General features: G+C 35.7%; 2 protein-coding genes across 5 annotated transcripts; one reads left to right on the forward strand and one right to left on the reverse strand.

Annotated features, from left to right (window-relative positions):
• Positions 7-4,584, reverse strand: LOC109820080. Its single transcript, XM_020386150.1, has 3 exons — positions 4,128-4,584; positions 674-890; positions 7-596 (listed from the first exon to the last, which is right to left on the reverse strand). Exons 1-3 carry the CDS (start codon positions 4,308-4,310, stop codon positions 88-90), a joined length of 909 nt encoding a protein of 302 aa, XP_020241739.1. The 5' UTR covers positions 4,311-4,584; the 3' UTR covers positions 7-87.
• On the forward strand, positions 6,026-23,940 carry LOC109820233 (triosephosphate isomerase, cytosolic-like). 4 transcript variants are annotated; one of them, XM_020386353.1, is made up of 9 exons: positions 6,026-6,173; positions 6,406-6,481; positions 19,072-19,195; positions 19,490-19,574; positions 20,109-20,241; positions 20,729-20,823; positions 21,848-21,926; positions 22,234-22,316; positions 23,478-23,940. In XM_020386353.1, exons 1-9 carry the CDS (start codon positions 6,135-6,137, stop codon positions 23,613-23,615), a joined length of 852 nt encoding a protein of 283 aa, XP_020241942.1. In that variant the 5' UTR covers positions 6,026-6,134; the 3' UTR covers positions 23,616-23,940. The 4 variants fall into 4 exon arrangements, with proteins under 4 accessions (XP_020241942.1, XP_020241944.1, XP_020241943.1 ...); XM_020386355.1 differs by having other exon boundaries at positions 6,027-6,173; positions 23,134-23,479; XM_020386356.1 differs by having other exon boundaries at positions 6,028-6,173; positions 23,130-23,479.

Here is a 23,940-nt window from a genome sequence, read left to right on the forward strand (position 1 = left end):
TTGCTTCATTCCAAGAAAACCAATCCTTTGCTCAAAAAGAATCGTATAACAAAACCTAAATTGTGCTCTCTGCTTGGCTCCGGTCCGTTAAATTCTGAGCAGAGAGGGCCTCTGTCTCCTCTCAAATTTCATCCTGCGCTTCTTATCGCACTTCTTGTCACTAGGGATTGAGTTATTGTACAAGTGTTCCATATCAATATCTGACCAAAGAGCTGTTTTCAACCTTCTCAAATACTCAACGCATTGATCATGGTCTACTGAACTGTTGCGGTTACCATGGTCAGGTTCATTGGCATCAGATTTTCTTTCGTATGGGGAACGCCATTTTGCTTGGAGATAGGGCAAGGATCTCCATGGAGGAAGAGGCATTGAGTTCTGCTTAAGTGACCATCTAGTAGCTTCCACCATTATCCGCAAGAACTGATCGAGTCTCTCCAGGGAACCAACATAGACTACAGGAAGTGATGACAGGATTGCTTCGTAAGATTCTACTGCCCTTGCTATCTCAAAGTGGCTCTGGAAGTCTATTTCAATGATCAAACGCTCAGAAACCCCATTGTTTCCATTTGTCACAACATCGATGTACTCATGATCACCTACCAAAACAAAATAGATATTTATATATGCAATACATAGAATGGTCAATGTAACAAGATTTATATATCAGGCATACCTCCAGGGAATTTTCCGTCACCAAGCCATTTGGATGAGCAAACGGCTGCATCATAACCAGAGGATTTCAAAAGTTTTACAAGTGACTCTCGTATACAACTGGCATAGCATTGTCCATCATTGGCAATTTGAAGCTCAAGTTCATTTATTGAAACTATAAAAGAATGGACGGCTGATAACAGATCAATCTCATATTGCTCTACTGTTCGTTTCCAGAACTGCAGTTCAAAAAACGATGATCAGTAAAACGTTCCGGATGACCTATAAATACAAAAAAGACTGCATTCAATGCAGTATGCAAACTCCATACAAGTTTTTAATGGGTACTTCAGCTACCAATAAGCCAACAATACCTAGTAAGACTATCCTTAACTTGCTTTTCAATGCCTTGTTATATAAAAATTGTTTGAAACTCTCTTCGCGATTAGCAGCTAGCAATTCAATTCAGCAAATGGGCATGAGGCAAATAAAACAGTTGCTCATAATTACAGCCATGAAAAGTCTACCATTAATTTGCAAATGATTCAGCTCATAGAAAAGAATATCAAAAACCACACTTCATAAATCTGATTGTATGTTTATAAAGTACATGACAACATCTCCCATCACAGACATTTGGGATAACAGAAGATAAATAAAAAGGAGATGAAAGGATGTCAAAGTTTACATCCAAAATTTTATCTAGGCCAAAATAGCCTAAATCAAGGGTGATGCTTATGATAGTACAGATTTGAGCCTTTACTCATCTAACAAGTATATCTGCCATACAGATTCATGTGGAAGTCTGAAAATTAATAAATACTTAAACCACTATTTGCTGGAAAAGCGAAAGTTTAAGTTTAAAGGTAGCATTGATTGCACTAATATTGGTTCAGTATCAAAAAAATTTGCGAAGTAAATGGTGAGGCATTCTCATTAAGAATCTGCAATGTCAGTATATAATGCGTATATGCGCGCGCTCACGCGCGCACATATATGTATGTGTATCTATTTATGTGTGCCTGTGTGCTTGTGGGTCTATTACCATATAAATCACAAAATTAAATTGTAAGGTATTCTCATTAAGAACCCACAATGACAGTATACAATGAGAGTGCTGCGCATGTGCGCACACTCGTGTGTGTGTTCTCTTAACAAGTCAAGAGGTCTGAAGGAATCTGAGTTTACTTCAGCTAACAATTAAAATGGCCCACTTTCATAAATTGGGAAGCCCTTCGAAGTACAGATATGGATTAACCTTATTTAGATTGGGAAAATAGTGCAAATTGACATTGCCCATAACTCTATAAAATTCAGATACAGACAACTCTATAACACAGGCATGGTGATGGTAAAAATTTGTAGCATCACCCACACTGAAACATACCATGTTAAAATTGGGTTGCCTATGCAATGAATATGGAATGGGATGATAAATAAGAACCTATTGGCATGAGATCAGCGTTCTACAAGTTAGTGTCTCTGTTTCTTCCCAAGGTGACTGCAAGAAAGCCTCAGCAGCTATTGCCCATAGGTCGGCAGCATACACTTATGCCACAGAAATAATGACTGTCCAGTGTCCACTTTCCACTAGATTAACTAAGAGTCTAAAAGGAACAAGTTCATTAAGCATGGTGACAGGAATTGTAACATTTCTGGTATAATAATATGATGTAAAGGGACAAATTAAAGGAAATATATTTGGCATATTGATAGAAAATAAATGTACAAACCATATATTTTAGTTGCCTCTTCAATTACATCTTCAGATAGTAATACCTTATAAATCCAATATTTCAAATTATGCAGTTTTTTTATCTTTAAAAGCCATATTTTTTTAGTTAAGCCTACTTGGGGCTTCAATGAGATAAATGGTGTCTTAGCAATAAACACAATTCTGATGAAACATTAATATTTGGCCAGTGCTTGAGTTTGAACTAAAAGAGAGGTCACAATATTCTTAATCTTAAATCCGTTACGAAATAGCAGAATTACATTATGATCTAGGATGAAGTTTCTGATCCATATGAGAACTGATGAGCAATCACTTTTTTGCTTGACCAAGACAACTAATAAATGACATCATTGACATGTTCTTACCTTGAGTTAGCATATTCATGTTTAGATCCTGAATTCAAATACAGAATGTGCAAAAGTGCATCAACAAAACTTGTAGAAAGGTTTTGACGGAGAAAAAAAATTCACTGCTAAATTAATATTCTTTTAGTTGCAGGAAATATCATGTTTGGCTCCCAAAAACTATGTCAAATTACCGAGTCTGCTACCAACTCAAGCATTTGCACAACAGATCCACACAAACAAGTGGAATATCTTGAATAAGTATCATCTCAAGGCCATATAACAAAACCATATTGTATGTTCCGTCTAACCGAGGTTTTCATATTTTTCTAATTAATAGATTTTTTCCCTCCTCGTTTCAGGTCCTTTCTTATCTTCTAAGATTTCTGAAGAATGTCTCACCTTAGATGACAGAAGAAAGAAAAGGAAATGTGCAACTCCTGCACGGCGATTCCCAGAGTACTCTGTAGATCGTACTAGGACTTTCCTACACATGGGACATGTAACTAGAAAGATAACGCAGTTAATTTTAAGAATAATAATCACCATCTTCATAACTTATCAGAACAATAAGAATGATCAACCCTAAAGTGCTCAGCATCTCTTCCGCTCCCTCATTCCATCTAACCCGCCGTCACTTCCACCTTATTAAACACTAAACTACTTAATACCTAATATTAATCGATCATTATTTTGGCTATTCGTGGATTGGGTGAGAACTTTTTATAGGTTCTCATAAGACCAACCAATGAAATACTTAGACCAACTTTCAAGACGAATTAACACACAACTCTAGCAAATAGGTGATGCATCTTCTTTTTGGCATCACATGAAAGGGCCCACGACATAAAAAAAATTTATTAGTCGTCTTCAAAATCTAGAAACGGGTGTAGGCATTAAAGTTATCAAATGTCTAGAGTTAATCAATTTCATATTTAATAAACTTCTAAAAATTTCACTGGCGTATTAAGGAATATTCACCTAAGCACATTCTTACACTAAATCGTGCATACATTTTCTCCGCGTCTACAACAGCCCAAAGAAAACAGAGCTTCAGTCATTACCCTGAGTTTTGATCTTGATTTAACCATTGAAATTCTCGAAAGTTTGTTTAAGATATCATGAATATAAGAATTTCTAAAAGTGGTAAATAATTTCCTATAGGCTATAGCATAAAAGCTAACAACTTAAGGTTATGCGGCATCCATTTCCTCCCAATTTAGGAGCCAACAGCATGACAATGCTCCAATTGCTACAAAAGTTTTCTTTTTTTTTCAGAGTAAAAAGGTTGATGTTTCCATAAAACTTTGTTTAAGATAACATTAACATACACATGCAAACAGCTATATAAGCATACAATTCGAAATAGAATTCACAAAAAGGGTTACAGAGCTGACCAGAATTCTCTCAGCAAGATGATGGAGATCAGAGAACCCCGAATCGCTATCGCTACTATACCACGACTCGGCCCCGCTGCTCCCGTTCTCCAAGAAATCGCTAACGAGCGCCGCGAGGTCGTGCTCGCTCTCATGGCTGAATCCCCTGACCACCATGTCCCCGGCCGCCGCGGCCGCGCACATCCTCAGCTCCTCCTCGCTCCCGGCGACGTTCAAAGATCCGAACGACCCGGCGACCGCTCGCGTCCCCAATCCCACCTTGATCGGACCCCGCGGGATCGCCGGAGGCGGCGGCGATTGCGACGGCGGCTTCTTCCTCCACTCGAGACCCCGACCGAAACCCTAAAATCGTTCGCCAACAGCATCTGTCGATCTCCCCCAATCTCGATGCCCCAATTTTAAAAGCTTTGATTTAATGCGCGAACGAAATTGGAGAGAAGGGGAGACGAAAATGAGGAGGAAATGAGGGAGCGGTATGTATACGCGACGGTGGGGTAGGAAATGACGATAATGCCCTCAGGGTAGTTAAAGGGTCTATAGATTTGGGGAGCGGGGGTACGAGAAGAGAGCCAGGTTCATTCGCGGCTTTTACTTTTCCTTGGGCGAGAAGAAAGGGATGAGGATTTTGGGCGCGGACTCGGGCCGTTTGCTGAGCTGGCATTCTGGGAATAAATCTACCAAGCCATAATCTAGAAAATACATTGTTTGGTTAATTAATGGTGTGTTTGGGAGTTTACTAAGGGAAGGGAAGGAAAGGTAAACAACGGGAAGAGAAGGGAAGGGAAGAGAAGAGAATTGTAATATGTTGTTTGGGAGTTGAGTAAGGTGAATGAAAATGAAAGGAAGTAAATATATGTAATTTTACATAAATGACTTTATACTAATAACACATCAGCCCTTTTATTTGTTTTGATGGGGGTAGGAATGTCATTACACCCCTTTACCCTCATTTACCCTCCTCTACCGCCCAAATCGGGGGGGAATAAAACCAAGCAATTTTACACTCCTTTCCCCTTCCTTCCTCCTCTCTATCCTCCTTAACAAAACTCCCAAACAAGGTGAAAGCCTCATTTCTCTTCCCCTCCCCCTCTCTACCCTCCATCCAAACATGGCATAATAGTTTGGATGAAACTTGCTCGGGATGCTTTCTGATTGAAGGCTCCAGATTCAAATCGCTGCTCTTATGCATCTGGGGCCAAAATTAAGGTCGAACCCAAGTTCTGAGTTTTATTAGGCAAGATTAAGTACGGATAGAGGTTTGAAGGCTCGAACTCGGGCTTCGGCGGGATAAAGGGCTCATGTGCCCAAGGTTTCTACTTAATAACTGATTTAACCCTAAAAATTACTTCTTTCACACACTTTTTCCCTTAAGATCATCACTAACTTGATCATCGAAGACTCACCAGAGAATCCAACTCCGACCCTCTGACATTTCATATTTGTGTAGGAGTATTCTTCTGCTCAAAGTGATCAGCCATCAAAGAAAATTGAGGGGCCCTAAGCTCTTCCAAATCTATCTTAACATGCATAATTAAGGTTCTAACACAATATATATATGAGAAATATGGAGAACCTTGGTACCAAGTTGCTTAAAGCAACTTGGTAGTGATGTGGCCTAATCTTGTCCCTACATCACACCTCGAAGATAGAGCCTCAACCACCCTTCACCAACTCCAATATAGATGTATGGACAAGATTAGGCCACATCACTACCAAGTTGTTTGGAGCAACTTGGGATAACAGATCTGTGTTATCCTTGTAGAATTTTGTTAATCATTAAAAAAAAAATTCAAATGTATTCAGCAATCTAATCTCGTTCTTTAAGAGAAAATGGGGCAAAACGTAATTGCGCTGAAAGCAACATCAAACTAAGAACTCTCCTTCGTGGGCCAAGCCTAAACTAGTCCGTAGAGGCCCAACATAGTCTGCGTTGTTAGACCCAAAAGGCGACCAACACAGAACGAGGCCTCCAGCGTCTTCTTCGCTTGAGAAAAAAAGGGAAAAAAAATGGGCAGAAAATTCTTCGTCGGCGGCAACTGGAAATGCGTAAACACCCCTCATCTTTTCCTTATTTACTTTCCCATCGACAATTCAAATTACAGATCTTTTTTAAACTCGTTTTTATTGCTGAGCACCATCCACAAGAATCTAGGGTTTTTGGATGAAATAAGCCTTTACGCGTTTATTTGATTTCAGATATGTTTCTTATGTTAAAAAAATAGTGAAAAAATTAAAATGTTTCGAAATTTTATGTTTGTCTTTTATTTATTTATTGCAGAATGGGACCACGGAGGGAGTTAAGAAAATCGTGACCATCTTAAACGAGGCCGAGGTCCCTTCAGAGGATGTTGTTGGTATGTTGTGCATTAAATTTGTGGTTTCCTTGTGTTGTTTATATGCTTCGAATTTTTTAGTAAGTTCAAAATTACGTTGAATACCACGATATGACGACTGATTGGTTTAGTTCCAGTATGTTGATGCTATTAGGGGCTGTTTGGTTGGTTTCCTAAAAATCAAGAAAAGGAAAAGGATACATGGAAATCAATAAAATATTATTTTTATCCATTTCCATCCCTAAAACTCACCACAACATCCAATAAAATATTATTTTCATCTCACAACTCATCTCATATCATCTCCTAAGGGGCTGTTTGGTTGGTTTCCCTAAATATAGGAAATCTATTTCCAACCATAAATATTGATTTCCATGTTTTATTAAAGGTTTCTTGAAGTTTGTTTGGTTCATCACAAAAGAGGGGTGGAAATAGATGTCCTCAAACATCCATTGTTTGTTTCACACCAAAATATTAAGAAACCAAGAATAGGAAATATCACTTCTTAATTTCTCTAGTTTGGATGGAAAAAGTGCACAATGAGAAAAAGTAGTTGTGCTCACCATGGTGAGGTTACCACCAAAGAGACATGCACATAATAAAATTTAGTATTCATTTCAACAACCAAATTCTAAATATTCCCCATCAAAACTTCAAAACAAAAATGGCATGCACATAATATATCAACTCCACCACAGTTCGAGATATTTTTTCACTTGACCATCCTATTACAACATAGATAATTCAGTCTAAACAAAATTGTCAAAGAATTTGTTAATCAACGCTATATTAATCACCACAATACTGAACCAAGAGATTCTACATCACAACAAAAGGAACCCAATAATAAGAGCATAACCATTATCAATTGTATTGAAGAACAAATATATTTGCATGCCTTGAGCATTTCTGTTAGCACATCTCCTATACCTCGAGCATTTTGCATTTCCTCCAAGCTAGACAGAAATAACAAGGTAATATTAGAATATGATATATCAAACTGAATAAGAATAAGCGCCTAAGAGCAGAAGCATCAATCTGATAATAAAAAAACACGTCCTCGAGCATTTCTATTTTTTTCACTTGAATATGATATTTGCATTGAACAAGGAATGTTAGCACATCTCCTATGCCTCGAGCATTTTGCATTTCCTCCAAGCAACCCCTGTATATTACACTGCATATACACTGCATACCATACAATATCATTATTAGAAGAACATATTACAGACACATGTATGCTTAATCAGAAACATTCCCATTTGCAAACAAGCCCATGCTAAAATACAGCAGAAAACATGTTGACAAAACTACTACAGAATTAGAAATGGTCTTACTAGTTGATTACAGTCCTCATATTGCTCTATACATGAAACGGGTTATGATACACACCACACCCCTTATTTTGATATCTCTAATGCTTGATGGTGGAGAAATACATACAGTACCCAATCTTATATATATTGATACCACAAAAAATCTGAAAACCTATACGCAAGAATGAAGCGTACAATTGACACATTTAATATGAAATGATATGAGCTTCCAGGTTGAGAACTATATAAGGGTTTTGTAGAATACGCACCTGAGAGCAGAAGCATCAATCTGATACAAAGAAATTAAGACTAGTCCTCTATACAAATACATTAGTAGCTCCAGAATTATATGGTAATTAACACATTTTGGCAAGATCTTGGGGGAAATTAGAGGGAAGCATCAAGTACACAAATAAAAGGGAAAAATCATCATAGACATATTGGAGCTCAGAACTTGAATAAATTCATAAGTGACAGCCAAAATAAAAGGGAAAAATCATCATAGACATATTGGAGCTCAGAACTTGAATAAATTCATAAGTGACAGCCATCCAATACATAAGTGCCCATGTAGAACATATTGGAGCTCAGAACTTGAATAAATTCATAAGTGACAGCCATCCAATACATAAGTGCCCATGTAGAGTTTGATGTGTAAGAGCTTAATCAATATCATTATAGATAGCCATGCTAATACATGAGAGTTCATGCACATCTACTACATACATGAGCCTTAATGTAGGTTGCATATCACATTAATCATTTTTCATTATCATCATTGCATGATGTCTCAGATGTATAACCCAATTTTCATACAGGGGCTGTTTGGTTGGTTTCCCTAATTATAGGAAACTCATTTCCAAACACAGACGTTGCTTTTCAAGTGTTTTTAAAGGTTTCTTAAATTTGTATGGTTAATAAAAAAAAAATCACTTTTCATTTTCTCCAGATTGGATGGAAAGAAGTGCACAATGAGAAAAACTAGATGTCCTCACCATGGTGAGGTTACCATCAAAAAGAGAACTAAAAGCATAGTATGCACGATTATTAGATAAGATAATCAGATTTATAGCCCAATTTCTCATATTTGCAAGAACTGAAAGCATACTAGGCATGAGAACAAGAAAAGCTTGCCAGTTCAATTTAACCCAAGCACTGACAGTTGAAATGAACAGAAAAGCTTAAAAGCAAGTTCAAGAAAGCAAAAAGAGGCTCACATAACGAAGTGAGAAATCCTGATCCAATCCAAAGAATATTTATCCTCTCAAAAAGTAACTAGTACAACCGAAGTCAAATACCAGCAAGAGCCGAGAATATGTTCATGTCTCTCGCATAACATTCTCATTGTAATCCTCAAAACACCTGAATGCTCAGATTTTAGAGTATGTAAAAACCTCAACAGCGATAGCTAGAAAGTGTGAATATTAAAAGAACAAGTCTTGAAGTATAATACCAGATTGCTAAGATTTTAAAAAAGAGCCTCCACCAGTAACCCTCATTCAACAACACCATTTCTTGGGTCAAAATACCATGACAACGAAACTCATCATAGGCATATGTAAGCTCAGAAAATTGAAGGTAATCATAGGTGATAGCCATCCAATACATAAGTGCCCATGTAGTGCTTGATGTGTAAGAGCTTGATCAATATCATTATAGATAGCCATGCCAATACATGAAAGTTTATGTAGGTTGCTAAATCATAAATATTGATCAAAAGCATGATGCACATCTCCTACATACATGAGCCTCAATGCAGGTTGCATATCACATTAATCATTTTTCATTATCATCATTGCTTGATGTCTCAGATAGTATGATTGCATGGAAGTGTCATGCTGTATAGGGGTTGTTTGGTTGGCAAAAGTAAGGGGTTGAAATAGGTTTCCAGCTCTGACAGATTGACAGAAAAAAATGTAAGACCCTTTAGTTTTTCTAATCTTCATTTTGGTTCAACCTCAAGTTTAAAGAAAACTTTGATGGAAATCATCTGCCAGCTCAGAAAACAGAAACCCCCATAAGGAAAACAAGTATCATCGGCAAATGTTGAAATTTCTAAAATCTAATGAGTGCTCAGAAAATGACCAACAATCTACAAAGATAGCCATACCAGTACATGAAGTCTCAATGTAGGTTGCTATCCTTTGTCATTGGCCAAACATCATAGCAACGACTCATGTCGATAGGTAACAAATCAAATATTTGTCGTAGCCGTTGGAGGATCCTGCAACAACAAGCCAAGATTATTAGATAATATATTCAGATTTATAGCCCAATTTCTGTACAAGGGCTGTTTGGTTTGTTTCCCTAATTATAAGAAACTCATTTGCAAGCATAAATATTCCTTTTCATGTGTTTTTAAAGGTTTTTTAAATTTGCTTGGCTCATCACAAAACATCACTTCTCATTTTCAATAGTTTGGATGGAAGAAGTGCACAATTCTAAATACTAGATGTGCTCACCATGGTGAGGTAACCATAAAAAAGAGAACTAAAAGCATTGAAAAGAGAAATACGTAGTGGATTATTGCTAACAGTTGAAATCAACAGAAAACTTAATAGCAAGTTCAAGATAGCAAAAAGAGGCTCACCTTGCCAAATAGGCAAAATTTTTGACCAAAGAAAGAAATCCAAGCACTCAAAATGCCCTGCTACTGAAAAATGCAATCAACAAAGATGTTGAAGGATACACAGTGTCGAGACTAAATATGAAAGCCGACGACTTAATAGCAAGTTCACGCATCTCACATAACTTTCTTTCTCAATGTAATCCTCAAAACACCTGAATGCTCAGATTTTAAAGTATTACCGAACTTCAACAACTAAGGTAGCTACGGAAAATATGAATATATTAAAAGAACAAGTCTTGGAGTATAATACCTGAATGCTCAGATTTTTTTAAAAAGAGCCTCTATAAGAATCCCTAATTCAAAACACCATTTTCCAATTTGTCAAAATACCATGACAATGAAAATCATCATAGACATTTGTAAGCTCAGAACCTGAAGATAATCATAAGTGACAGCCATCCAATACATAAGTGCCCATGTAGTGTTTGATGTGTAAGAGCTTTATCAATAACATTATTGATAGCCATGCCAATACATGAGAGTTCATGTAGGTTGCTAAATCATAAGTATTGATCAAAGGCACGATACGCCTCTACAACATACTTGAGTCTCAATGCAGGATGCATATCACAATAATCATTTTTCATTATCATCATTGCTTAATGTCTCAGATAGTACGAATGCATAAAAGCATCATGTTGTATAAGGAAAACAAGTATATAGGTAATTGTTGAAATTTTCAAAATCTAGCGAGTGCTCAGAAAATGACCAACAATCTACAAAGATAACCATACCAGTACATGAGGTCTAAATGTAGGTTGCTATCCTTTAAAATTGGCCAAACATCATAGAACCGACTCATGTCGATAGGTAAGAAATCAAATAAGCAAGTTGCTTCTGTTGGAGGATCCTGCAACAAGCCAGGATTATTAGATAATATATTTAGATTTATAACCCAATTTTCATACACATGTTCACAGATAACTCAAGCAGGTGAAGGTACAGTCAAGTAGTGCAACAACATATTGGTTAATATTAAAAAATAAAATTAAAAAGATAAGTAATCATCAACATATATGCAACAAAGTCACACGTTAAGTTATGAAGTCATAGATATCATACTCATAAGCGGCTAGAAATGTACATTTATGAGCATACATCACGCTCGAATACATCACACAAATTAGACATATTGTTTGTCTCAAAATTAGCATATCTACAAAAATAAGTCAAAAGTATGGATGTAGATATCAGTTAGTACCAAAAAATGCTACCAAAATAAAACTAGTGCATTTTAATAGTTCTAGACTTGCTTCTCCATAAACTTGCCCAACAAATCCATTTGTCCAAAGTTATTCTTTTCAATAAATCGCCTCCCATCAAGTTCAGTTTCAACAAGTGTGTCATAAAACCTCTCAAGCATTTCAATAGGATAGCTTTCTTTGTGGGCAAAGACCGTTTTGGACAATTTTTCAGTCCAATGCATGTTAACATTCTTGATAGAAGATGCAATTTCTTTTATCTGATATATCATTTGTTGCATGAATTCATTATCAGTATCAGACCTTCCATTACCCTTTCCCTTACTAGTCCCTCCTTTTCCATTCTTTTCATTTTGCATATTAGTTGTAGGTTTGGGAATAGAGGTTTCCTTAGCTTGAGTTAGTGAATCATCTTCATCCACATTATGAATATGAGGTGAGTGTTGATTGGATAGAGGAGTGTCATCATCGTCTCCAATATTAATTGGAGCGCTACTACCAAAATGTGTGTTAAAATCCTTGCTGTAGTCTCATTTAGCTTGATCGTCACCGATAATAATTGCAAGGTCCTCATAGTGAACTAGGGGCTTGTTGATGTATTCTTTAAGTTTGGAACTACTCAAATTTTTATCCTGCATAATACAACATGTATTAAATTCTATTTTAGCAAAATAACATTGTAAAAAATGTGAAAGGAAGATAGTGTGTAAAGTTTAGAAATACCTCACTCCACCTATCAAAACAATCTTTATCCATGATGATAGTACTTGTAGATTCATCTCATCCAGCCCCACTTAGCGTGCGACAATATTGCATATTATGAAATCTTGTTCGAAGACTTTTCATATGGTTGATAACATGCTCAGTTGTAAAACCACCGCCAAAGTGTTCATTCATATGTACAGCCGCCATATTGAAAGCAGTCCTCTTGAAATTTTTGTCAGCTTTCTGCCCAGACTTTGCCATTTTTGCAAGAAATGGAATCAAGATATCATCATGTTTACTTTGCCAAAACATGTGTGAGCCACTTTTACCTTTAACAGTAGGCTCACTTCTTCCCTTTGAAGCATCATTTCTTCTTCTTCTTCTTCTTTTTGGATCTGTAGAAGAATTCTCATCACATGTAGAAGTGCTCATTCTCTTGTTACCCCTTTGTTCTAAAATAGTTGGACCTTTAGTGTGTGGATTGATATGAACCCCACTAGAGAATGGAGTATGGCACTGTTGTTGCATGGAGGTGGGACCACCAAGCATGTGAGTAAATTAGATTGGTGGATGTGTCATAGGAAAGTAACCACCATCATAGTTGGCCACATTATGAAATGCATTTGAAGTATTATCAAATAGTGATAACTGGAAGGGCATGAACCCCATATTGAAACCACTAGTGACTGTAATAGTCGAAGTTCTAGGTGGTGGGGATGGTGTGGTCGGATTGCTCTTTTCAATCCCTTCAAAACTAGAATTCTCAGCCATCCTATAGAAAATTAGAGACAAATATATATTATTAAATATGGAAATGAAGCACAAGGATGAGAGAGGCTAAAAATAAGCAAGTATTTACCGACATAATTAAAAATAAAAAGAAGGTACTTGTAGCATTACATAAACTAATCACGACACGCGAGTATAAATAATTTTACAAGCAAAAGTAACAAAATGTATTTATTGACATAATTAAAAACAAAAAGAAGGTACTTGACCTAAAATATCACTAGAAAGACTTCTTAATTAAGTTCACATGCCAATTTCAGTGATGTTCCCACGACGGTGGCGTTCACAATAATCAACTCACATCTCCCAAGCTATTTGATCTCTACGATCTTTCCATTCGGTTCTTGATTCTACTTGCTCTCGTTGGGTTTGAGTTTGAGAGAAGTTAAGAATATTGTCCTCTTCTTCATTTGCTATTTCACTAGCCTCCTCTTCAATTTGTACAGGTTCATTGAGGATGTCATCGTTTGGATCAACAGTAGCAATATAGTTATGAAGAACTGTGCATGCCAAGACAATATCAACCTGTGTCTCAAATGGGTAATTAGGTTTAGTGGCTAGAATCTTGAAACGATTTTTTAATATTCCAAAGGCAGATTCAATCTTAGATCTTAAAGACGAATGTCTAAGATTGAATAGCTCCCTGCTATTATTAGACGTTTTTCCAATTTGTTCTTTCAAATGATATCGAACACCACGGTAAGGGGAGATAAAACCTGGCATGGTTGTGTAACCCGCATCACACAAGTAGTATTTACCTACAATTATGATGATGAAAAATGTACATTAGGTCATGTTTATTTTGAAACTGTGTTCAAATATTCATACGTATTTCTATAAAGTTAAAAAGTGGATGAAGTTACCATCAAAGACTCTCAAACCATGATGTTGTGGTCTAGATAATGCATCTTGTAGGATCCTATAATCGTTTGCGGAGCCTTCCCACCCGGCCAAAATGTATGTGAATAATTTATTAGGGGTACAAGTTGCCAGAATATTTTGTGTGTCTTCTTTACGACCACGAAAACGTGCAACAAGTCTAGCCGGAAGCATAGCATCAATATGGGTCCCATCGATCATACCAATGCAATCCTAGAGAGTATATCGTCAAATAAATATGAAAGCATTTTAAATATAGAGTTAAATCAGCATCAACTTATTCATAAACTATAAATGATATACCTTAAAGTAAGGGTAATATCTATGGTTGTTAAGGATCTCCTTCGGTACTTCATGAGGCGCTTGTCTCATATACCGTCCACGTATGTGATAAATTGCTTCAAGCACTTTGTTAAAATATCTACTTACAGTCTCCTCGGATCTAATAAAATGTGACCTTATGATACGATTTTTAGTTTTGTGACCCAAAATATTCAATGTCATTGCAAGTTGTTCCTCTACCGTAACATGCCGGGAATCTTTTAAAAGTTCATTTGACCTCATAATTCTCGCAAGATTGTGGAAAGCCCCACTCCGCATTCTGACATAGGTTTGACAGCTATCTAAATATCCATGCTCTATGTAGTGCATGTGGTCAAGCCTCATTGTTTTTTTAATTAATTTTTCAATGGTTGGACCGTTACGTATTCTTCTACGTCTAGCTTGCACTCTACGCATGAATGTAACTAAGATCAATATGATAGATAGTGTAGCCCCAGAGACAATGCTCACTATCATTTCTTCATCAACACATTCACCATCCATCTACAATACCCACATTAAATCAATTATCAATTTGAATGAAAAATAAAGTAGTACACATGTGACAAATATTTATAATGTACTATATGGTCTGAAGATTAAACTGCAACATTGAGAAACAAGTTTTTGCCATAAAATCAAAACAATTACTAAGTAATCTTATATAAAAAGCTAACTTTATATTCATGGCTTGAACCAAATTCATAGCTGGAACCAATAAGCAACGAGATCACAATAATCATTTTCTTCCTAAATAGAGGTTGAACCAAATTCATAGCTGGAACCAATAAGCAACGAGATCACAATAATCATTTTCTTCCTAAATAGAGGATTTAACATAAAGATTAGAGCACTATATAAGCAACGAGATCACAATAATCATTTTCTTCCTAAATAGAGGATTTAACATAAAGATTAGAGCACTATAATCATAGTCAAAATAGAAGATTTGAAGCAGTGTCATAAAATCAAGATTTTGAAGAGCATAAGGCAGTGTACGTCGATGTTTTGAACAGGTTTGTGTCGAAGATGAGATAGTGAGCCCATGGTCTGCACATACTTAGGATATAACAAGTTTATTCTATATAACGAAAGAGGAGTACACACGGAACTAGTATATATAATACTTAGCATATATAGGAAAATTAATAAATCATATAATTTATGAACTACTCAAAACTAATAAGTTATCACTAACGGATAACACATCATTCTTCCACAGCCCATGCATTCTCGCAAGTTATGACGACACAGACATTGGAGATCACACATCCTGTATCTATATTGAAATCCCTCATACTATTTGCATAACCCATGCATTATCACGGTCACAAGCTACCCCTATGTATAAATATGGTGTCATTTTCGGTGGTAACCTATGACATGATCGACTTCAACATGCTTTAAATGTTACTATAGATTTGTAAATTCTTCCTCGTAGATGAAATCTTAACCATGAAAACAAATAAATAACTCGCTATAAATGACAAAAATAAAAGGTGACATACTGACATCTGGTTTATAGTGAATATAAACATGTCTCTTTCAGCACTACAAACATCTACATCTATCGCGCTCACTAGAACCAATATTTCCCTATAAATAGTTTCTTACCTGCATCTCATACATGTCAACAAACAAACAACCAATTTAAATTGAAAAACGACCAAAATCCTAAAATTAACAGGAATACATAACGAAAATCATTCTTAGAACCCCCAATTAGTTGTTGCCGATGAAATGTATAAATATGTACTCAAACAGCATCAGGAAAAGCTGCAGTTTTGGGTTGGAAGCAAATTATACTTGAGAAAGGAATATTGCTACATTCTAATACATTAAAAGCAATAATTTTTATATGAATTTCAGAATAATTAAAACTTATTAAACAGAATAATGCATGATCACTTGGTCCACTTTGGAATTTAAAACAGAAAAAGATTTTTAATACAAAAAACTATTGCGGTTATTAAAAAGAGGTATTTTTTGCATGTGAATGTAAAAACTTACTATGAAAAAAATAAAGATAATAATAAGAAAAAAACAAAATTGTTAAGAAATTTACCTTCAGCGGTTTTTTGAAGTAGCTCGGTTAGGTTTCTAGAAGGATTAGCCCCAAATCAGTTAGATCTTAGAGAGATTAAGCAATCAAGAAGGCAAAGCAACGAATCAACCTCTAAAATAACCCAAATAGAAGATCACCGAACTTATAACACAGATTTGAAGATTCTTTACCGATGAAATAGCCAATTATTTAGTCCAAACAAAGCTTGAGTTTCTATTGAAGTAGCAAGAGAAGATAGACAAAAGACGAGAGATCAGTATCAGGTAGGATTGACGGAGGGATCGACTAGCATATTTTCCCCCAATTTTTTTTTTTGGCGGAGAGAAGCGGTGGAAGGATGGCACGAGAGGGGCAGAAAGAAAATGAAGAAGAAGAGGAAATGAGAGAGAGAGAGAGAGAGTAAGGCGGTGATAATAAGGCTCACTTTTTGTTCCCGCTGTTTTGCTGTCGTTCCCGTGGTTTTGAGCTGGCAAAAAATAACATTAACATTGTCCTTCTCCAGCCCATTTCCAAGGTTAAAAAACGGAAATGGGGTATTCCGTTTTTTTGACGTAGCAGCTGATTTCCAGCAAAATTTTTCTTAAATAGGAGGTTGAACCAAACTACAGAATAGAAAAACTCCATGGTTTCCAATTTCCTACCGTCACTTGGAAACCGATTTCAGGCTATTTTTTTGCCAACCAAACATCCCCTAAAAATAAACCAAACACAAAAAACGAGTCATATCATCCAACTCATCTCATCTCCGTCACTTCTCATCTTTAAAAATCACTCACATCATCCAATAATATGTTGACAACTCATTTCATCTCATTAACATTTTATTTCCACCCATTTCCTCTAAAAAGCTAGAAAAACGATTTCTTTAAGTGTGGGTCACATCATCCAATAGTATAATGACAACTCATCTCATCTTATCTATTTTCTTATTTTTATGAATGAACCAAACACAAGAAAAGAACCTATTACAAGAAATCGATTTCTTATAATTTATTTCCTTATTTGTTTAGCCAACCAAACAATCTCAAAACAAATTTTGTTAAAAAATCACTTACATCATCCAATAATAACGTGACAACTCATATCCCATTCTTTGATTTTCTTCTTTTTTTAGCCAACCAAAAAATCTCAAAACAATTTTTCTTAGAAATAGGTTTCATATTATTTGATTTCCCTCTTTTTTTTAGGCAAACAAACAACCTCTTAGTCAAAATGTAAAATTCCGCTTCCCAAATTGGAAATTCGTGCCTTTGAATGTGATGCAATACATATGAACTGCTGAGGAAAAAAACTCCTATGATTTTGAGGACCTAATAATCATGTATGAAGGAGCAAAAATATTAAGCAAGTTCATTAATCCCACTCTTCCATTCCGTTCTATTACGGATTCATGTTTTAAATTAACCATTGTCATATCCTTCCAACCAAGTTCTCTTTGGCCTACCTTTATATCTTTTTGCCCCACTAACTATAATGTCATTAATTTTCTTAACCGGTGCACTTAGTTGATTCTCACTCATTTTATCCTCAATAGGAGCAATTTCTAATTTACTACGGATGCACCCATTTATTATTCTATGTTTTAGAGTATACCCATAAGGTTATCATAACACTCATTTTTTGCACATGTTATCTTTTAATTGCTCAACATTCTGATCCTTAAAGCATTTTTGGTCTTATAACCGTCCTATAGAATTTTTCTTTTAGTCTCATAGGTATTCTACGATCACATAGGACTACCGAAGCGCTTCTCCATTTTAAACATCTCGATTTGGTTCGATGGATAACTTCATCCTCAAGCTCACAATCATGATGAATGATTGATCCTAAATAACATAAGTGATTACTTTTAGTTACTTCTTACCCATCAATATGTACTATATGCTCTTTTCTTTTTTTTAGTTTTTACTAAAAATGCATTCTATGTATTCTATTTTTGTTCTACTAATTCTAAAATCTTTAGTTTTTGAGAGCTTGTCTCCACCTTTCTATGTTAGAAATTATACATTTTCTAGTCCCATCAACTAATATGATATCATTAGCAAATAACATGCATCATGGGACTTCATCCTGATTATGTCTAGTAAGTTAATCTATTACTAATACAAAAAGATAGCTAACGGCTTAAGGTTGACCCTTGATGTAAACCTATTTCTTCATGAAAATTCTGAGATATTGATTTTGACAATATATGATTCATGGGTAAAAATGTTGAAATCCTTCAAAATTTTAGTACATTGTATCTAACGGTACAAATTTTTACTTTTGGGGTCCAATTTTTAAATTTGGATTGATGTTATCCACATTTTGTATATTATAGTAACATAGCTCAACGCTAGTTCTAGTTCATAAGTATTTTTTGTAACATTGTGGTTTTTCTTTGATAATTTAAGTGGTTGGCTATAAATTTTTTAAATATTTGATGTTCTGTTTATTTTGTAGGCTTTAAAGTGGTCAGCCCAGTAACTGCCTACTGCCTACACAAACATATTTCCTATTTTGAATAAAGGCATTTCATTTAGGTGGCATTTTTTTTCATTCTGTTGTTAAATGTGATAGAAGTTCTGCATTTCTAACTGCATATAGTTGCTAAATGTGATAGAAGTTCTGCATTGCCAACTGCATATAGTTACTGGATAATAGCATGTCGTATGGATTGACTATTATTGCATTACTAACACTATGGCAATTGGTTTTTCTTGTAGAGGTGGTAGTAAGCCCTCCATTTTTGTTTCTTCCATTGGTGAAAAGTCTGCTACGATCTGATTTCTCCGTTGCTGCACAAAATTGTTGGGTAAGGAGAGGTGGAGCCTTCACTGGAGAAATTAGGTAAGCTATCCATCTTTAGTCGTTTTAGATTCAGTTTAGAATTTGAAAAACCATATTGTAATTGCGTACTACAATTGAGCTTCTAATGCAGTGTTTCTCCATAGCTTTAGATTTTGTTCTTCCAGTAAATGGAATTACTTTAATGAGTTGCGTTGAAAAATATATACAATTTCTGCAGTGATTGAAAAAGATAATGTCAGCAATCACAGTTGTGATGAGACTAATGCCTAACTTGAGAGTGTTAACTATTTTTTTAAGTTAGTTAAAATGCTGACTTTGTTGCTTTTCATGCAGTGCAGAGATGCTTGTTAATCTTGGAATTCCTTGGGTCATTTTGGGTCACTCTGAAAGAAGGCTTCTATTAGGGGAATCAAATGAGGTAAGTTATCCAAAGAATGCAACCGCAACCCGTAAATCTCATTTTCGCATGAAGATGCAATATGATTGTGTATTGGCTGAGAATTATATTGAGTAGATTGTCTTCTCACTTATTTGGTTTGTTTGATCTCAATTGACCTTAAATGGCATTAAGTTTGATGAAAAAACTCGTCTTCAAGCTTCCAAATCTAGGTTGCATATACTTCAGTTAGAATAAAGGTCCCGAATCTCGAGGTTATTGTGGTGTTAGTTTTAAGCCACCTATTTCTGTAGACATCACCTGAAGGGAGAAAGTGCATAGTGTTAGTTTTCATGCTCATCCTGGTGATAATCATGAAGTGAATATGGGATAATTCTCTACGTTCTGACCTTTTACCCAGTCCTCAACCTTCTTCTAATGTTCACATATATACTTATAACCCTCATCATTGATGAAGGGTTGGTTAACATTTTTATTTACATTCTTATTTCTTTCTTCATAATTTAAATGTCTATTGTTATTGTTTAAGGCATGCTTGCGTTATCTTATATGCAGTTTGTTGGAGACAAAGTTGCATATGCAATTTCTCAAGGGTTGAAGGTGATTGCTTGTGTTGGTGAGACTCTTGAGCAGCGAGAATCAGGATCAACTATGGAGGTGGTCGCTACACAAATGAAGGCAATTGCTGGTATATTGGGTTTTCTGACTTGTAATGAAGGATAATACTTGTAACTGTTAGAAAATAAGGCATAATTTCATTATCTCGTTTTAAAATGGTTGCATTCCTTCTTCATTATCTCAGCAATAAGAGAAAGTAGGAAGCAAACTATATATATATATATAGGTGAAAACTTGTGTCAACTTAAGGGGATAGGGAATAGTGTGTCCACCAAAGTTTTTAACCACTCATATTGCCTAGGGATCCTTGTATTATATAAAAAGGTGTTTTATATTAATAAATGTGTGGCTACAAACTTTGGTGGACATCAACTTAAGTAGATAGGAGTCTTGCTCTCTCTCTCTCTCTATATATATATATAGTTTGCTTCCTACTTTCTCTTATTGCTGCTCAGATTCGTCAAGAGGATTGTATCGACATCAAATTTCATATAAATTCTGGGACTTATTTGCAGATAGACATCAAATTTCATATAAATTCTGGGACTTATTTGCAGATAAACTATCAGATTGGACAAATATTGTCTTAGCTTATGAGCCAGTTTGGGCTATTGGCACGGGCAAAGTTGCAACCCCAGCACAGGCTCAGGAAGTATGTACATCCTTGCATATTTTCTAAGATGAGGTCAAAATTTCTTTCAAAATTTTCATCCTTTCTTTTGTTTATTTCTTCTTGATATCCTGGTATTCTACAGCCAGCAGTGTATCCAGGTTGTCTGTACTATTGTAATCATCATGCCATATGCTCCTTGGTCACTTTGTTTAAGGGTGTAGCCAAAGCATGTTATGTGATAGTCAGTAGTAGAATTTAAAAAATACTAATACAACTTGATTTTTTATGCCTAGAGTTGCTGCATTGGCGCTTCCTCTTTAGTTTACGTATGCATAAAAGTAAACAAGTTGGGAAATAATATTTTCATGGTGTCTTTGATCCAAGAGTTTGACATAGATCTAGAATAGAGTTGCATGGACTGCCTAGGATATTTTAGGAAGTTACTAGCAATCAAATTATACATCTGCATTTAAGATTTACAAAAACTAAATTGTGTTTCCTCTTTTAGAATATCATAGCATGTCATTTGTACATTTTTGCTTGGAATATTTGTCTCATATTAGTTCAATCTTTCTAAAAAATAAATCCATTAAAACAAAATGTCTAAAATCTAAATCATGTGGAAGGCAACAGTACATTCCTGTATTCTCCCCCAGAATATGGTATGTAGTAGCTTAATTACCCATCAGAGGAGAAATGTGATAGTGTTTGGTAATTTAAGGTAGCTTATGCATTAAATAAGTCTTATGTTTGCAGGTATTCATATTCATGGCTACAAATATTAACAGCTAGAGTTTTGTCTCCTAGTTTGTATGGAAAATTGTTCATTGTGCAGATATAATGATCTGTTCAAGTTTCAATGCGTTATGTCATTGTTTCTTGCCATAAGTTTATATGGCATTCGAGTTTACATACACCTGATATGTTATATCTGCTTATCAATTAATCAATTTGATCTTGCTCAGAAGCTGAGCCAGGCTTGTAACTTGCAGTATATCAGAATGCTCTCAAAGATACTTTTCATTTTTATTTCATTAGCTCTTCTTCTGTTTCCCCCTTTCAGGTGCATGCTGGCCTAAGGAAGCTGCTTCAAACGAATGTGAGCGCTGAAGTAGCTGCGTCAACTCGGATCATTTATGGAGGTAAATGTTCCTCAGTTGGGCAAGCATCATACTACAGTATTGAACCATTTAAATACCCCATTTGCTAAGTTGATATTACACGATGAAAGAGAGTAAGATGCGTATTTTTGTTGATTTTCAAAGCTTATCCCAGACATATAAATGTGATAGTATCTGGAAGTTGTCAGTGTTATTCTTGTATGAAAATATTGGATAACCACTGCTAGTAATGATTAATGCAGGATCAGTAAATATAGTATCTGGAAGTTGTCAGTGCTATTCTTGTATGAAAATATTGGATAACCACTGCTAGTAATGATTAATGCAGGATCAGTAAATGGATCAAACTGCAAAGAACTGGCAGCAGAGCCTGATATTGATGGATTCCTCGTCGGTGGAGCTTCTTTAAAGGTCAAATTTTCTGCTTTGTTATCTTTTGACTGTGAGAAAAGTGACATGGCAGAAATAGATAGTTATGATTCTGTAAACAGCTTATTTGCTCACAAACGCGCGGCAAATCTGCAGTGATAGCAATAGCTTTCATCATGTCAATTTAGTTATCACGAACATTCATCTTCTTAATCGATCAGGAGTGCGTCAAGCTGAAAAACAACCCTCATTTAACTTTTGCTTAGCCAGGTTTAGGATAAAGGTCTGATGATAAAACCTACAAGTAAATCAAGTTAGATCCATTGTTTGCACGTAAGAGGCAAGGACTCTGATAGGCAATCCCCAAGTACATTTTCTTCAACGGTTAATCTGAGCGCTGTAGTAAGTAGTATTTTATCAAGATTCAGCTGTTAATAAGACCGCCGATATGTCAATTAAGAAATAACTTATATGCAGAAAACGAGTCCAGTAGAAACGAGAATGGTACAACGAACTGGTAGGTACGCACCGAGAGATACAATAAGAACTGAGCACATTCGCAGAAAGTTAGATGTCGCTCCTATTGACATAAATTCAAGTGAATTGTTTAACATGGTCTAAATATGTAACAAGGTTACTAAGTACACCTCTCGCGAGAAGCGATGAAATTATAGTAATGGAGAAGGGACAACTGGACCTAATAAAACTCAGAGATAGTCCTTAGCAGAACCGAAAATTTTGGGATAAACCTTGTTATTGTTATTATCTAGATTGAATTCATATTATCAGGTTACACTGTACATGCACCTTATCTACAACCTGTGCTTGTGTAACTTTATTTCTGTGTCAATGAAGCCAGAATTTCTGGACATCATCAAATCTGCTACAGTCAAGATGTCTGCTGCCTAGAACTTCAAATCTTTTATCAGGTCAATGCATCTTCCATATCTTAAAGAGGTGACCTATCTACTGAAAAATCTTACTGTCTAGCTTCTTTGTGTGTCTACATACAATCAGAACTCATGGACCTTGTCATGTCTGAAACAGTCTTAGGCTTCCCTCTATGAACTCCCAAGCTCTTTGTGTATGTTTATATAAATACCTTTGTAAGTATGTAAAGATGTTTGTTTGTGAGATAACAATTGCCATGCACAAGTTTTGACCAAGTATTTCTTGGGCGAATAATAAATCATTAAACAACAGAAGACCCGCTATAAGTTAGCAGCAGTAGCAGTGAGAACCACAATCAATGAGGAGTGGACTTTGGGGGGGCGGTCAAAGACAGTTTGGATTTGCTCATGGGAGTTGACTTATGGTAGGAGAATATTTGGTCATTTATGAGAAGCTGTCTGACTTTAATCGCTGTGCTTGCTGCTCTGGAGGCTTGTATTATTTGTGTGGTGGAGAGCTGAAGTCAGAGTGGGTATTTAATATTTGATGCTGGAAAAAGACTTGAAATTGGACTTGTAACCAGAAAACAAGATTTGAGGCCGTCGCATGCACGCTTTAATTAATAATGGATAATAGTGGTTGGCATAGTAAATGAATGTGGATTCTCAACTACTTACAACTGACTTTTTTGTGAAAGGAAATGAAACCAGCCGTCAAGCTCGGAGTTGCAAAAAAAATTTGCGAGGTTGTGGTTGGATTGCAATTGACAATTTAG

This window comes from Asparagus officinalis, chromosome 8 (assembly GCF_001876935.1).
Source record: "Asparagus officinalis chromosome 8, Aspof.V1, whole genome shotgun sequence".
Classification (NCBI taxonomy): Eukaryota; Viridiplantae; Streptophyta; class Magnoliopsida; order Asparagales; family Asparagaceae; genus Asparagus; species Asparagus officinalis.